At 44.4% G+C, this 15,593-nt stretch overlaps 1 protein-coding gene across 5 annotated transcripts in view; it reads right to left on the bottom strand.

The window, feature by feature from the left end:
• Nucleotides 1-15,593, bottom strand: part of HERC1 (HECT and RLD domain containing E3 ubiquitin protein ligase family member 1) — a 69,359-nt gene that overhangs the window by 42,345 nt on the left and 11,421 nt on the right. For 4 of the 5 annotated variants that reach the window (XM_088148264.1, XM_088148265.1, XM_088148266.1 and 1 more), the window contains exons 5-24: nucleotides 15,093-15,404; nucleotides 13,713-13,809; nucleotides 13,402-13,545; nucleotides 12,218-12,345; nucleotides 11,504-11,648; nucleotides 11,245-11,416; nucleotides 10,115-10,249; nucleotides 9,484-9,649; nucleotides 8,700-8,825; nucleotides 7,583-7,804; nucleotides 6,848-7,000; nucleotides 6,430-6,562; nucleotides 5,724-5,915; nucleotides 4,832-5,053; nucleotides 4,002-4,175; nucleotides 3,218-3,332; nucleotides 3,010-3,130; nucleotides 1,657-1,828; nucleotides 1,208-1,514; nucleotides 539-659 (exon numbers count right to left, since the gene is read on the bottom strand). In XM_088148264.1, coding sequence (XP_088004390.1) covers nucleotides 539-659; nucleotides 1,208-1,514; nucleotides 1,657-1,828; nucleotides 3,010-3,130; nucleotides 3,218-3,332; nucleotides 4,002-4,175; nucleotides 4,832-5,053; nucleotides 5,724-5,915; nucleotides 6,430-6,562; nucleotides 6,848-7,000; nucleotides 7,583-7,804; nucleotides 8,700-8,825; nucleotides 9,484-9,649; nucleotides 10,115-10,249; nucleotides 11,245-11,416; nucleotides 11,504-11,648; nucleotides 12,218-12,345; nucleotides 13,402-13,545; nucleotides 13,713-13,809; nucleotides 15,093-15,404 — 3,357 coding nt within the window. The remainder of the gene's footprint in view (nucleotides 1-538; nucleotides 660-1,207; nucleotides 1,515-1,656; nucleotides 1,829-3,009; nucleotides 3,131-3,217; nucleotides 3,333-4,001; nucleotides 4,176-4,831; nucleotides 5,054-5,723; nucleotides 5,916-6,429; nucleotides 6,563-6,847; nucleotides 7,001-7,582; nucleotides 7,805-8,699; nucleotides 8,826-9,483; nucleotides 9,650-10,114; nucleotides 10,250-11,244; nucleotides 11,417-11,503; nucleotides 11,649-12,217; nucleotides 12,346-13,401; nucleotides 13,546-13,712; nucleotides 13,810-15,092; nucleotides 15,405-15,593) is intronic. The other variant, XM_088148267.1, reaches the window with a different exon arrangement.

Genomic DNA, 15,593 nt, shown 5'->3' with positions numbered 1-15,593 from the left:
AATGGCAACTGCAACCACTGAAGAAGGCTATTAACATTCAGGGGTGCCTCAATGACAAAGTTTTTTGGCTTGTTTTAAATCACTAAGCAGAAGATCCCAATGCACATTATTTCTTCAAAACGGTTCCAATGCTTGGAATTATGTCTGCCTTCAAAAAAGACCTTATTTCTCTTAACTAAAATTAAATCCAGATACGGATTTCCAAAAGACAGCTAGTGTGGTATAGCAGTTATGGTGCTGGAGTGGCATTGTGGAGACCCAGATTGAGCCATGGAATGCTCTGGGTAACTCCAGGCCTGGCACCTTCTCTGAGTCCAACCCACCTCAGAGGGCTGCTGTCTGGGGAGAAATGGGAGGAAAGAGCTCAGGGTCTGCTGCCTTAAGGGTCAGAACACTCATCCAACAAATATTAAGGGACATAACATTAAAACATTCTCCCCACATGTACTTTTAGGCTAGTGCTTTGCCCAAGCATACAACTGAATTGAACTGAATCAAGTTTGTAATTGCATGTAACGATTCCAGTTATTCTGCTTACCAGTGAATAATTTTCTTCATCTGATTCAGGCTGAGATAGGTCAGATTCACTCCTCGATTTCATCAGTTTATAACTTGATGTAGAGTGGCCCGAACGACTTTCTGCAGTAAGACTTTCACTTCTGCCTCACATAAATGCACAGAAGAGAAGAAAATTATGTAGTGTACGCAAAGACGTTTCCATTTGCCTCGATCCTGTGTCACGCTGTATGTTCCGTTACAGGGCTGTGACCATGAAAGCAGCCCAGCTCGTAAGTTTTCCTTCCAGCACAATATTTGGGAGAGTTTCACACACACAGCTTTCCTGCTGGGGCAGAAATCACTCTCGTGCAGAGTTCTTCCATCAAGTACACATGTGAGTCCTGTTCGTTGCATAAATGCAACCAGAACCACCACCACATTTGGTTAAATGTACCCCCAAATGACATGTGAACCCATCATACCCAGTGAACACCAGTGACGACCCTATGGGTAGTTCTTGAGAAAAATGCAACACCTGCTGCACAACAGAACAATAGCTAGCAAAGCTCGTCAAAAGGGCACCCCTTGGTCCTTCTCTGGACTGGAAAGGACACGGATCTGACCGGGAGCTCAAGCGCAGCAATGCCACACGTCCCCTGCCTTAGCAGTCCCTTGCAATCCTCTGAGAAGAGCGCAGGACCGCTCGCACCTGGTCATGAGGCCGATCCCGTCCGGAGCGCCACTCGAAAGCTGCTGCGACTGCCCTTCCTCCCTTCGCTTCTGTAACTCCTCAATCACAGGGCTGACCCCCAAGATCAGCAGGGCGCAGCGATGGATCACCGAGTTGCAGGCAGCCGTGTACACATCCTGGCCCTCAGGGAGGTCTCTGCTGACTCGCCGCTCTTGCTGGGACTGGGGGGGCTGGTCATCCGCTTGCGCCCCCACCCCACCATTTATTCTCTCTCGATCTCGGCTGCGAGCTACTTCACGGGCTGATAGGAAACATTGAAATATTTCTGTAACATGCAACACAAAAACAGAAGGTCTTAACTGCTAGGCAGAGCTAAGGACTGCAGTAATTCTTCAGCTGAAGATATCTGCCCACAGGTGAAGCTCCAGCCGGAAGTGATCCTGGGGTCTCGGCCAGCATTCACTTACTGCCAGCGGTCATCACTTCATGTTCTCTCTCTTCCTCCTCCTCTTCCTGCTCCGGATGCCCCTCCTCTCTCTCCCTTTCTGCCTGCTCTTCCATCTCCGCTTCCTCATCAATGGTCCGGGTGAAGGGGCTTTCCTGAGCATCAATGTCTGATGATTCTGGATTTTCTGACAGCTGGGGGAAGGAGTAATGAAAAGGGGGGGGTGAATGTAGCACTTGCTTAAATTAAACGGGAAATAATAATCCACTATCCATTGCGCCAAGTTTTTGAATTTTGCAAAACACTGGGTGGCAGTAATGAAATGTATAGCAAAAAACTCTGCAATGCACCCTTTCACTTGAAAACAAACCGTCGTATGTGGATGCCTATGCCCCATTTTAGAAAGCTCATTTGGTGTAGTGGTTAGGGCACAATTGCAGAAACCAGGAGACCCCGATTTCCAGTCCTGCCTAAGGCGCAAAGCCAGCAGGGTGACCTTGGGCCAGTCCCGCTCTCAGACTTAGGAGGGAGGCAGCAAGGGCCAACCACTTCCGAAATCTTGTCAATAAAACTGCAGGGGCGGTCCAGGCGGTTGCTGGAAGCCAACACTGACTTGAAGGCACACACATACACAAACCAAAAACCAAACCGCAAACACCCCATTTTATATAGACAATAGCTGCAATATCACACATTAGTCTGATAAACAGCTCATTTTTAACTTCCCTCTGTGCTATTTGGAAATAGAAACATTTGAACAACCAAGACAGACCCAACAGCCACTTTTCAGAGGAACAGGGGGCTGAGGCCAGCAGACGCAGTTTTTGCATGGCAGTGCTAGCTTTTTAGAACCTCCCAGCCAAAATTAGACCGGCTCCCCCCCCCCACTGCCTTCCACAAACAGTTTCAAACAAAGCTCTTTTGTATAATGTTTGATGCTGTTTATTATTCTTGTTGTTTTCTACTATGTTTGATTTGTATTTTTTAAATGTTTACTGTGGACATTCCAATTGTATAAATAGTTATCTGTGAACCACTAGGAGTCCTTAATTGGATTCCAGCAGAATATAAATGTTATAAATAAGTTACTAAAATAAATCTTATAAGAAGTGTATGATAGCAAAACATCCTTCTGATTCTTTTAGGAAATAAATATTGGCATCATTTATTTCAATAACCTGCTGCAGAATTCAATTCTGAAATATTTAAATCAATAAAAAATGCAATAAATGCAATAAGCCAACTTGATTCAAAATAAGTAAAAGGAGGAGAAATTCTCACATGAATTTCAGCCTGAGGAACGCATGCACTCTTTCACATTAAAATACCTTCCCTCTTTAAGAAAAGGAAACTGAAAAACGCTCTTCAGTCTTACCCATCTATCCCTGGAAGACGACCGAGTCGGAATAAGTTCCATGTTCTTGCAAGCAAGCAAACGATTCCGGACTTTATACACACATCGATAGATTTCTACCAATGCTTTTCCTGGCTGATACCTAAGAACATAAACATTCCACACGGTTAAGACAACAGGCGACTATCACAGATGAAAGATACGCCAGAATATATTTTGGAATACTTGCCTGCTTTCACCACTTGCTTGACTGAGCAAATTAGTGTGTTTCAAAAGGGCAGCAAGAACAAATCGGGACACAGTATCCAAAAGCGACTCACTACTCAAGGTCGCGCTGTCCCAATCTAAGTTTGAATAGAGAAAAACAATAAAGTTCCGCTGATCCCGGAAACATCCTAAGTTTAAATGCCCTCAAGGATTCCATAATATATCATTCTGATTGTCTCCTTGTCTGAAACATCCTTCCCTAACTCCTTTTTGCTTGCTCCCTTTCAACTGGTCCAAATTAAGTTATTATTCCACTATTCTTTTTCTCTTTGTTAGGCAAAGTCTCTACGGACTTTGCAAGCAGCTGGATGGCTAATCACACCAAGTAGCCATCCAGCCCGGCAAAGAGCACAAAATTCTGTGAGGGAGCCTAACAGTGGCATTAACGGTGTTTTGCCACCCAGAGGCCTCGCACTCCCATTCCCAGACTAATTAAAACTCTCCAAACAGGATGGAAAACTTGGCTGCACCTCCTCTGGTCACGTCTGCTTCACCAGATGATGTGCTGTGGTTCTCTGGAAGTCAGAAGACTGAGTGTGCCACCTTAAGCCACTCAGAAGTTGCCCTCCCCTGTGCTAAATGGATCCAGATCCTTTTTTAGAAAATAAAACAGAAACGAAGGGGCTTTTCCTCCAAAAGAAGTCTGGAGACTTCCTTTGTCTTTTACCTGGGATACATCACTTCTACTAGAAAGCTAGGAGGGAGAAGAAGATCAGGACGTCTCTCTGCTTCTCCCAAGAGCTTACCTTTACTCACTGCATAGTCCTGCATGCTGACCCAGAGGCTGCGGGCCGGTTCCTTTGCACACCCCAAGGCCAAATCCACAAATGTGGAGATTTCCAGGCGCAGCCGGTAATCAAATGGCTTTTGCTCTTCATTTCCAGAGAGGGCGACCTCCAGCAGGGAACTCACAGATTTCTCTAAAACAACAGAGACAAATCCAATGTTATCAATTTACTTAGCTCAGCCTTCCAAATGTGTTAGGCTACAACTGCCACCTACCCTGAACTATGGGAGCTGTAGTCCAATACATCTGAAATGGTATCAGGTCAGAGTGATTTTTAAGCAGAACCAGCCATGCCACATGGACTCCTCTGCTCAGGGGACCAGCCAGCTGTGACCTTCGTCCCTACTCTATTCCCACCTGAGATTTTCTGCCACCACAGATGGCTACTGAGCATTCTCAGCCTTCAAATGCTCCCTTTTAAAGCGACTAGTCAGTGATCATCTCAACCTTTCTGAGGATCAATGCCACCAACTGTGTGAAGAAGTGCTTCTTTCCTCCCATCTGTCCTAAATCTGGCACTAAAGAACTCGTTTTCATGACACTGTTGGATTCTAATATTATACAATAAGGACAATATCTTTTTCCTCTCTATTTTCTCCATCCCAGTATATTTTTATACACCTCTTATTCTGCCCCTCTCCCCCACTTTTCTAAGCTAAAAAGCCTCCGTTGCAGCAACTTACCTCCCTTCCTTCCCACTTTTGGAATCCCACTGGATTATTTTAACAAACATTACATTGTAAACATTTTTCTAATTCTGCAAATCTTTAACCCTATTGACCAAATTACCTAACTGGGGAACATCCATTTCAACTCCATCGCTGAACAATGGTGTTTTCAACCAGTAAGCCGTATCCTGCTCTTCGGGGGACGCCGGCGATCCTTGCAGCATCCCACCCAGACACCGTCCAATAAGCAAAGCGACAGTTCTCTCGAGGTCCACGAGCCACACCCACACCTGGGCAGGCTGGGGTAAGGGCATTCCAGCTGGATCCACCAGTTCAGGCCCACCTGGGGATATTGAGCAATCAACTTTTTAGAAAATTTCACCCCTAGTCAATTCTCTGGTCCAGCACAGGAGTTCCAGGAAACACACCTAATTCCTGGAAGATCTTCCTTACTGGTTTCAATGGAAGAAACTAACCCATGTGGCACATTCTCACACGTTCATCCATTTTTCCCAATCTGGCACCATCTAGATGGCCAAAAGTGCACTAGCTGAAGGTCATGGGAGTTGTAGTCCAAAATAGCTGGATGTCTCTGGCTGGGTTCACATCTTACACTAAATCTGTATGTTTGTGGCTTAGCTTCATGGATGAACTTTGGTGCTCTGTGTGAATAGCCACTAAAATGTCTGAAAAGTTGGGAGAAAAATGTAGCATCCATATTCACAGACTGTGTGGTCTGGCAGCAATACATGGAAAGGCTGCCCCAGTTACTCCATAAACAGCACTTAAGTCATAGACCCGCTCCTTTTTTTCTGTTTGTCACAGAGAACTGAGCAGTTCAGAAAGGGCAGCAGAGGCGGCTTCTGTGACAGCTGATCAAACGCAGAGATGCTGGTCAAGTAAAGCAGGTTTTCGCAAAGTAGCACATTTAGCCTGAAAGGCTTACAAGCCCGTTTTCATTCTGTCCTCCCCACACTTCAAAAGGAAAAGACCTAACCTTGAGTCAACCTTACCATGAAGAGGCCACTGTAACTCCTGATCTTCTAGAAGCACAGCAGCTGGCAGAAGTCTGTTGAGGCAATCCAGAGGTGGCAACAGATCCAGCAGGTAGCTCAGTAAAGATCGGGCTACTGACACAGGCAGCAAAAGCAGGGAATTGATGATCTGGCAGAGCATGCTTCCTGCTGCAGATACATAAATGACATCTGTAATGGGGAAGAAAGGCTCATTAATACCGGGCAGCCTGGAATGTCATAACAGTAACAGTAACAGTAACAAGGGGAAAAATGATGTCACGTACTACAATTTCAGGGGCATTCCTTCTAGGGTGCCGAGCAACAGAAGTGTTTCTCCCACTCTGCTCTTCCTTCCTCAATCGGAGGCAGGCAAGTCGCATGAATTCCACCCCAGACATAATTTTTGGGTCCCCTGACCATGCTCAAGAAGCAGTGTAGGTGCTCCCGTGTGCCCCGAGACACAGACTAAGCATTTCCAGCTCATTAATCCCAATCAGCCTTTACTCCAAACCAGGACTATGATCAGCCTTGTTGGAGTCAGAAATTACATAGCCAGACCTGACATGTATCTGGGCATTTAACAACACAAACATTCAGCAAAAAGGAAATAAATTAGAGAAAAAAAAGTCTGATAAACTTTGCTCAGTTCTGTAACTGTTCTCTATTAAGCACAATCAGATAAACAGCACCCACACGCACCCACCTCTTAGTTTTTCACCAACACTACCGTTCCAAGAACTCTCCTTCAGCAAAGTCGCCGAGCGGGAATAGATATCTGTAGCATGAGGCAACAGAAGTTGAAGATGCTTATGAAGAAGGGCCACGCTGCTGGAGTTCTGGAAGCAAAAGAAACCCATGAAAGATGCTCCACGTGGGACCTGTAGCAGCTGGACACGAGAGGGTGCCGTCAACTATGCCTCTCTGGAGGTCTCCCAGTCAACCATGTGCAGGGAGTCCAACTGCTACACAAACAGTGGACACCTCTTCTAATCTCAGACACGGAGGGACCGATGATTGCTCTAGACAAAGGTTTGTATCTAGGATCATGGCCCAATATGCTCTTTATTGTTTCACTTACTCTGGAGAAAGTACACAATGGGTATAAAAACCAGAGCACTAACCTCACCAACGCTGTTAATGTGGCAGTATGCCAGGAGCTGTTTCTGCAGGGAACAAAGCAGTTCGTGAAGATGAGCAGGCTGGCTGTTCTCGGATGAAGACGTCCCAAGTAAAAATTTATCACTGTTTTTTTCCAGCTCTCCAAATGCTTGATCCTACAGAGGCAGAAGATTCACCGCCCAATGTTTCATGTAACTCCCTGCGTATGCTTCTCTTCCTTATTTTTAATCCCAAAATCATTTCAGGAATTATATGAGCAATGTTTCTATTGACAAATGTGCAGTTTTCTATTGATAAATTATAGACTATCAGTTTGGCTTCAAGCAAGGTGAAATGGGAACAAAAATCTATGCAACTAACACCCAATTTAAAAAAGAATTGAGTAGCAAATTGGTGTAATTAGAAAAAGAAACCCCAAACACCACATCTTTTCCATGCCACTTTTCAATACCTGCTTTAAAAAAAAAAAAAACCTGTCCTTGCTAGCAATACGCTTCTCGCTGATTAGAAAAAAGCATTTTTCCAGCATCACAGCATCAGGGAGTTACAAATGATGGTATAATCAAACTACTAATCCAACTCAGAGTGTGGACGATACCTTAATCTCTCTCTCTGGTGAATGAAAACAGCTGCCCTTTTCAAACAGCTGATCTTCCCTGCTGCCCCACCCCATTGGTCTTCCGATTAAACTACTCCAAGGCTGCCAGTAGGCAGGATGACCCAGGTGGTACACTTACAGTATAGAACCCTAAATTGCGCAGAAGAGTCTTCATTAAGATCTCAGCCAGATGAGTGTCAGGGTGGTTACTCTGGGCTCCATATGCTGAATCAGAGATATTCCCATAAGCGATACACAGCGAGGAAATGTCTGTAGCATCAGACGGGGAGCTGTAGCCGAGTAAGGAGGCCACGTGAGTGTGGTCTTGCAAGCTTGTCAGAATAATATCCAACTGCATTCGCTGAAGGAAAGAGAAACCGTGACTTCCTTCACTTAGAATTCCTCAGACAAAAACGGCCAGATAAGAAATCAAAGCACACACAATTTGCAATGGTTTTCAGCAATACTGCAGCTGATATTTTGACTTAAGCAAGACATATCAATTTAGGTGAAGGTACTTTCTCCCCATGGAATTTTTGCCTGCACTTTCACACACATCTCTGCCATGATGAGAACTAGAAGCATCCTTTAAAAACTAAAACAGCTCCTCTCATGAGTTTAGAAAAAGCACAGAGATCTCACAACTACACCTTGAACTGAGCAGCCTCCAATAAGACACGTGAATTTAATTTTTTCTGGTAATGTTCAGTTTCAGACAGATGCTGATATGGTGTAACAACTAACTGCATTATCTGAATAATGTTTCTCAGTCATAATCATGCCAAGGAGCACTGCTGAACTACAAGGATTGCTGGAGACATGCTGCTTTTCTGGTGAAGTCTGGCCAGGAGATCCTCATCCCAGGCCCCGTCTGATTCCTGATGCAGCCCTGCCTCTCCCAGATGAACGGGAGTCTCCCACCCAGCCTCATGGCGCTCCTGCAAGTCAGCTGAGGACTTGCTACCTCTCTGACCCAGGTGCCTGCATCACACATACAAACAAGCAGCAGCTGTCCACTTACTTAATCTTCTTAATTCATCTGCCCTGACTCTCATGCTACACAGCAATACAGAATTTAGCTTGTTTTGTTTAAAGAGAAATTTCACCCTGCCTTCTTAGGTCCATGTGCAGTTTCAGCAGCTTACAATTTAGAAGCACAATAAGCGTGGTAAGCATAACATCCTCTGCAGTAGCACAACCCCGTAAATGCTTCAGGTTTGCCTTCAAACAAACAGGGATTTCAAGAGACTTTTTACCTGCCCTTTGGATAAGCTCTCCCATCTGTCAGGGCCTTGGGGAAGAAGGGAATGCAGCAGTTCCATCCTCTCTCTTAAGGGAGGCAGCAGCATTGTTGCTCCAACTGACAGAGTTTCAATCACCACCTAAAATTTGGAGTGAGGCCAAATCATGGTCAACATTTCACTGAAAGCTGCATAATACATTTGATATAGTAGAGCAAATATATTTTGAAATTATTGCTCCTTCATACTTTTTGTCAGTTGTCAAATGCACACACTTCTATGTCGCCCTTAGAAATTCCACCTGCAATACTCATGATTCAGAGGCGCTCTGTACTCAGCCCTCCAGATACATCCAAATCCTAGAGGCTCTGAAGCAGATGCAAAAATGGCCCAGCGATGTGTCTGTTAACAATTCCATCAAGTTGTGCACACATTCAACTGCCGGGAGTCCCGGTAGATTATGGTGGCATACGTATGGAATAAATCCTTCCTCTTCCAAGCTCCCAGAGTGCATTCAGTGAATGACAGTAAGGATGCAGAGCCAACGTATTTGGGGGGGTGGGGGGGCTGTGGAAGCAAGTCGCAGGGGCAGGAGTGTTCCACCTTTGTACAAACCTCCTTGAGAGCATCCAGATGCCTCCATTTTTTTTGTGGTGGAGCATTTTCACCTCAAGGCTATGGCAAAGCCGCTCAGAATTCAGCACTGAGCGACTACCGCTGTGGACTCTGGACCGGAATTCCCCAGAGCTACGTTCTAAAGGAGCCTTTCCCAACTGAAGTGAACGCTGGCGAGACTGACCTCCTGTATTTCATCTGGGACGGAAGAATCCATCAAGCGAAACAATAAATTCCGAAGGGGGCCTGCCTGCCTGCCAAGAATGCTGGTAGCCACTCCGCCAGCCAACGCGAGAGCAAGGTGGTTAGAGAGGAGCTTCAGACACAGTTTAAGGAAGTTGTGGTGCTCCCTGCAAAACAAAGTATCACCATTAACTGAGGATTTTCTACTCTAACTGATTCTTCCTCTCCACGTGCTGCCTTTCTTTAAAAATGGGGTTCCCTGTTTGACTTAACTGCTGAAAGCATGAACAGGGGAACCCTTTCCCCAAAATACCAGTGGGCCTTGCTCTACGTTGCATGTTCATGTTACGCTTGAAACAGAAATTAGCAAATGTTCTCTTCAGCTCAACAGAAAGGCCTTCAACTTTCCACAGAAAAGTCCACACGTTACAACCGAAAAGGATTTCTATCACTTAATCAGAAACAAATCTTTAAGGAATTCTAGCTCTGCATTCATGATAAAGCAAAATTAAGATAAATTCTAGTCCTGAAAATACCAGCTAAGGCCATTCATACTAGTAATGATCATAACAACAGAAGCAGCCAACATACACTTAAAATCAAGATTTCATGCACCCCTGATAAACAAGTACCTTGAGGAAGGAAAAGGAAGAGGAGGAATCTCACTGTTAATTTTGTCACAATACTGCTCAAGGAAAGAACGGAGATGTGAGAAGGTACTTTCTTCAAGATCCACACAATACGGCCTATGCCAGGCAACCACTTGCCTGCAATCAAACAAGGAAAGGTTAAGGAACAAAAACACCACATCACTCTAACAGAACTAGGCGAAGGGCAACAAGATAAGGGGATCTGATATGTAATGCAGTCAAGTTCTTCCGAGCTGCGCTTGACTCTTGGCAACACAGCAGAAGGGGGTGCCACTGCCTTCTTCCAAGGCTTCAACTGCCCAGTCCAGCCTCCAAACTGGCCCTGCTTCGTTTTTTTGAGGTCAGTCACGGTTAGCCAGAGCTTGCTCACTAGCAGAGCTATGCAATATAGTACTTAGAAGCAAAATCTTTCCAGGGAAGAAATCAAGCCTCCTTTTAATTCTAGCCAGTTCTAATTCTCTTTTACATGCACTGCTAATAAAGTCATCCCTGTCTATTCCGATCTAGATACTTTTCTGTGCTGGAAACTGGTGCTACTAAGATTTTTGATGCCGCTACCACTTTTTCCCCAAAATCCTTATGGTAGCTTGCTTCTGTGCCTGAGACACAGAAAGAGTGGTTCAAAAATAAATAAAGGCAAAACTGAAATTCTGCTCTAACACTTTAAAAGAACATAGTCAATGCAAAATCACACTGTATTTATTTACCACATTTGTAGGCTGCCCCCTCAAAATGACTACATGCTGAATCATCCCTTTAATCCATTACCCACACATTCAATTTTTCTTTTCCCTTCGGTTGTGCTGGAGTTGAGAGACTTCTCTTGATGAATAAGCAGCATAACAGTGTCACAGAACAGAACATCTTGCTGCTGTTAGTCCTGTGCTGGAGGCAAATTATAAAAGGAGAATGCCGAGAGACACTGGCAACTAAGGAGTTATAAAACACACAAAGGAAGTTTGGAAAATCAATTAAGGTCCCTGGTGAAAAGGAGTCACAAGAGGAAAAGGCACAGTGCTCAAAAATATCGAGCACTTTAATTAGGTGTTGGCAACAGAAACAACACAGCGTTATTTATCACACAGAAATGCACACGTGCACTAATTACTTGCCTATCTCTGGGAAGGGCGGTCCAAGCCAGACTATGTGATGTTCCAGCTGAAATCTGCTGAATGGCGACTCCATCTAAACCACTCACTTTCTTGGGCTTAGTGATGGGGCCAGTGGAGTTTCCTTGGCCACACTGCCCCATGGAATTGTTCCCCCAAGCATAAACTTCATTATCTAAAGAGAAGCAGTTCAAGATCATCACAGAAGCCTCCAATGTCAAGCTCAGTTTACCTGGAGTACGACACGCACATCCTATCTTACCATGCGAAAGTGCCAAGCAATGGCTGTCACCGATGGAAATGTCCACGATCCGGGTGGCAGCCAGTTCTTCAATCAGCTTGGGTCGGAGAGCCGTGGCTTCTGAGGAGCCACATCCTAAGCATGCCCCACAGCCCCAGGCAGATACCTGGATCAAAGGGGTACAAAGGATGTTAAACCTCACAGTTCAGAGTCCATAAGCCCCCACTACAACCCAGACAGAACTCTGACACTATTAAAGGTATCTTGCTCATTCAGTTGACAAGCTGCAGCTGATTAAATCTGTACAAAGACAGACACTGGCTCTGAAACTAGCAGCTGCATTATGTTTCCAGACAGGGTCTGCCTATGTCATCTGCAAACAAGAAAGACAGATGCCAACTCTGGGTACATATCAGCTGCTTAAAACTAGGAATATGAATTTTATTGCTCGGTTATGCTTTAAGGCTTGGTTCTCTTATCGATTAGTCTTTGTGTGCCACTTTGGGTATTTCTGAAATAAACAAACATTAAAAAGCTCTTTATCAAATAATTTCTTGCCAGTTTTGTGAATAGTTCCAACTTAAAGTGTGCAGGGAAAGAAGCTTTAGAAACCTAAGTACATTTTCCTTTTTTTCCCAGGCTGCTGCACTCCTGGGAAACCCCTTCAAGAAATTCATGAAACTGTTTCTGAACTAGTAACTCTTGTGTTCTCGATTGCAAACTGCTCCTGCTTACTTGTCCAGTTGATGTTAGAGCAAGCGAAGATTGACTTCCAGCGCAAACTTTCCGTATGAACATCCCTTGTAGAGCTTCTATCACTTTGGGTTTATACACTCTGTTGGTGTCTCCGTGACCCAGTTTGCCTGTTAGGACCAGAGACAGGGGAATTTACAGTCTGCAGATCAAGGGGTATGCAACTGACATATATCTAAAATAACCTGCCAGTTTAAACTACAAATATTTAACCATAATATTACAACTTAGCAGCTGCATCCAAAGCAAACTGCAATGACGCTAAAATGATGAGACGTAGGGGCGGACATAATCATACAAATGCTATCGTTTTGTGCTTGCATCCTGACGTCTGATACAAATATGCAAGTCACAGCAGGTCATTTGTTCTCCTATCCCTCCCTCCCCCCACCCCCCAGTCCGGGATCACAATAACTTTACAAAGGTTTTTCTCTAAATGTGCCTTAGGATGTGAATCATCACATCACATTATTTCACTTACTGAAGAAGGATCCATAAAACCCCTTTCCAGTATTAGAAAACCTAAGAGAGCTTCTAGCATGTGCAAAGCTTCAGACTCCAGCAGAAACTGAAATGCAGCCACAGATTTAAGATCGTTGCAGGCAACCGTGTTTAGCTTCCCTAGCTACAGGCCAAGCTCCTCAATGGATTAGCTGCACTGGTAGTTTCAGCTGTGGCCAAGTGCCGTGGCCACATGCTCCTGCTCCCTAGTTCGCATTTAGCCAGAGTTCCCACCTATGTCCTAAGTGGGCATCCCTGGTGGGTCAGTTAGTGAACCAGGATAAAGTAGGACCTAATATTAATTGATATCAAGCTAGCTATTTCCCGTCTGGATATAACAGGGACTTCTAGCTAAAGACAAACCAGGATCCCTCTGCTGTGCCAGCATGAGACAGAATCAGGAGAGTGGGAGAGGACTAGGCACCTATTGTATTTATTTATTTTTTTAAATTGCTCTGCAACTGAATACATTTATGATTTATGATGGCTTAAAGCTTGACAAACATTTCTGTAGATGAAGACAACTGTCCAAATACGACCGTTGGCTTTTTCTGGCAGAACAGTGGGCAGAAAGGCAGGACATAACATGGAAATGGAGGGCTGATCATTCCCTCCCTCAGTTACCCCTTAAGCCCAACCTGTTTTAGGAAAAACAAAGTTGTTACCATTATCTCCTCCTCCAAAAGACCAAACTGTTCGCCCATCTTTAGATAACGCTATGGTGTGTGAGCTGCCGCAGGAAACCTCTCCAACGTTGCTAATATCTTTTACTAAAGTTGGAATGTTACGGCTGTTGCTATCACCATGACCTTGTAAGAGGAAGCAAAAGGGGTTATTCTGCAGGCTTTTGTCACTCTATGCCTTGCCATTATACCAAACGTCCCCTAGAATCAGTTTTTAATCTGCTTTAAATGCATTCTTTTTTTCTTAATTAATGCCGTGAAAAACATGTGGAGAATGAGATTATTCCTCTTACCCAGTCTGCCAAAGTCTCCTTCTCCCCAGGTGTACAATTCACCATCCTCTGTAACAGCAGCACTGTGCCGGTAACCAGCCGATACACAAATCACTACCTAGATAACATGGGAAAGAGTGAGGACCCATTCGGGTACTCTCCATCCACTCTCAAGGTGTCCACAAAAGTTCTCAAAGGAACTGGAACAAAACACCGACTGTACTTTAAATGACCAACGGTCAAACCTCCATATGCTGCTCCCAACCCAACATTTCTCTTTCTGTAGTAACAGCAGAAGCAGCAGATCCTCTCTCGCATCAAACGACCACATTAACCCTTGCCAGATGAGTCCGTGCAAAGAGCAGCACAGCCAGAATAGGGGAAAATGTCAAGTCTCTTCCACAACAAATTTAGAGAGGAAAGCTAACGAAATTCTATGGGACCCCAAGCAATACTGCTGCTTCTGAGAAATATGGCTGACCTGCAAAGTTTAAGCAGGAAGCACAGGAGACTGGAGCCATCCCACAATCTTTGGTTACACGGTTTTGGGGATGCATTTTAAAGCAGTGGGCAGCACCTAACCTTAAAAGTGCCCTTCTCCACATCATGGACGTAGACTGTGAGGAAAAAGTGGAGTGTGAGGGGGAGTGTATTCTGTTATTTGTTGGGAGTATGTCTACACTTGAGTGTTGCAACTCTGCTCCAATCCATTTCTTAAGGAATTATACTACTGAAATTTGCAAAAGAAAAGCTGAAAATTTTCAAGGAAATCAAATGAGCCCTTAAATTCAACAAAGAGACCTGGGAAGCCCAATCAACCATGGGAATCCCAAAGTTACTGCCGGATAGCTGCATTCCAAAATACCCAGCCAATGCCTTGGACTTTCCATAAAGGTCCAGAAGTGACACTGCAATGCCATTGCTCAGAGCAGGCTCAAAAGGAAAAGCCAATATAAGCATCTCCTGCCATTCAGATGCCTTATTCAGTATCCTGAGTGAACTACCTACAAACCAGCTGTTTTACTTTTGTGGTTTGAAAGGGCATTTTCTTGTTGCGTTTTTAATGCACGGTAAATAAACATGGGGGAGACAGAAGGTAGATCTGGATTTATAGGTATCTGTGCAATTTGCAGGAGATCAGCAAAGTCTTCCAATTCATAATTATTAAACAACAGCAAAATTCCAGGACATGCGTCCTAATGCTAACCCTTATTTGGCCTCTCATGCTAGTTCTCCTTTTAGAAAATATTTTAGCTCCTAGCAGATGGAGAAGCTCCTGAACAATCTGGGGTACAAAATGGTGACATACACAAAAATGCTAAAATAGAGAAATAAAAACCTTAGCAACATGAACATTCTGAAAGAACAGAGACAGAAAGTTGGTTCATCAGTATAACATACCTTTCCTTGCAAAGGGCCCTGTATGAGTTTAGGGTATTTCTGTGTGGAGCTATTTCCATGGCCCAGTTTTCCATAGTCACCATCCCCCCAGCTGAAGACCTCTCCTTCTGTGGTAAACGCTAATGTGTGGCCATCAGAACCTTTTGAAGATGACACCTTTTTGATTGATCGGTGAGGCTCAAAAGTCAACTTCTTCAGAGTGGACTGATTGTTGGAATCACCCAATCCTAACCTGCCGTAGCTGCCTTTGCCACAAGCTCGAACAGAGCCATCTGTGGATATTACAAAGGTACAATACTGACCAGCTTCAATCTATGGTGGGGAGAAAATGAAAGAACATTAAATATCAGCAGCTGCGTACATATCAGAACCACAGCACATTTTATAGACCAGGAATTATAAGCACGTAGGACTTTTCGAAAAGGCTCTAGAAGCCGTTCAACAGTGAAACCATCATCTTTTTTTATTAGACTGAGCAACCTATCCCCACCAAAGACACTC

Source organism: Python bivittatus, unplaced genomic scaffold (assembly GCF_059951505.1).
Source record: "Python bivittatus isolate LINGU-HERP-01145 unplaced genomic scaffold, Pbiv_v1 ctg000530_np1212, whole genome shotgun sequence".
Taxonomy (NCBI): domain Eukaryota; kingdom Metazoa; phylum Chordata; class Lepidosauria; order Squamata; family Pythonidae; genus Python; species Python bivittatus.
Note: the sequence above shows the minus strand (reverse complement) of the source record. Positions and strands in the feature narration are given on the sequence as shown.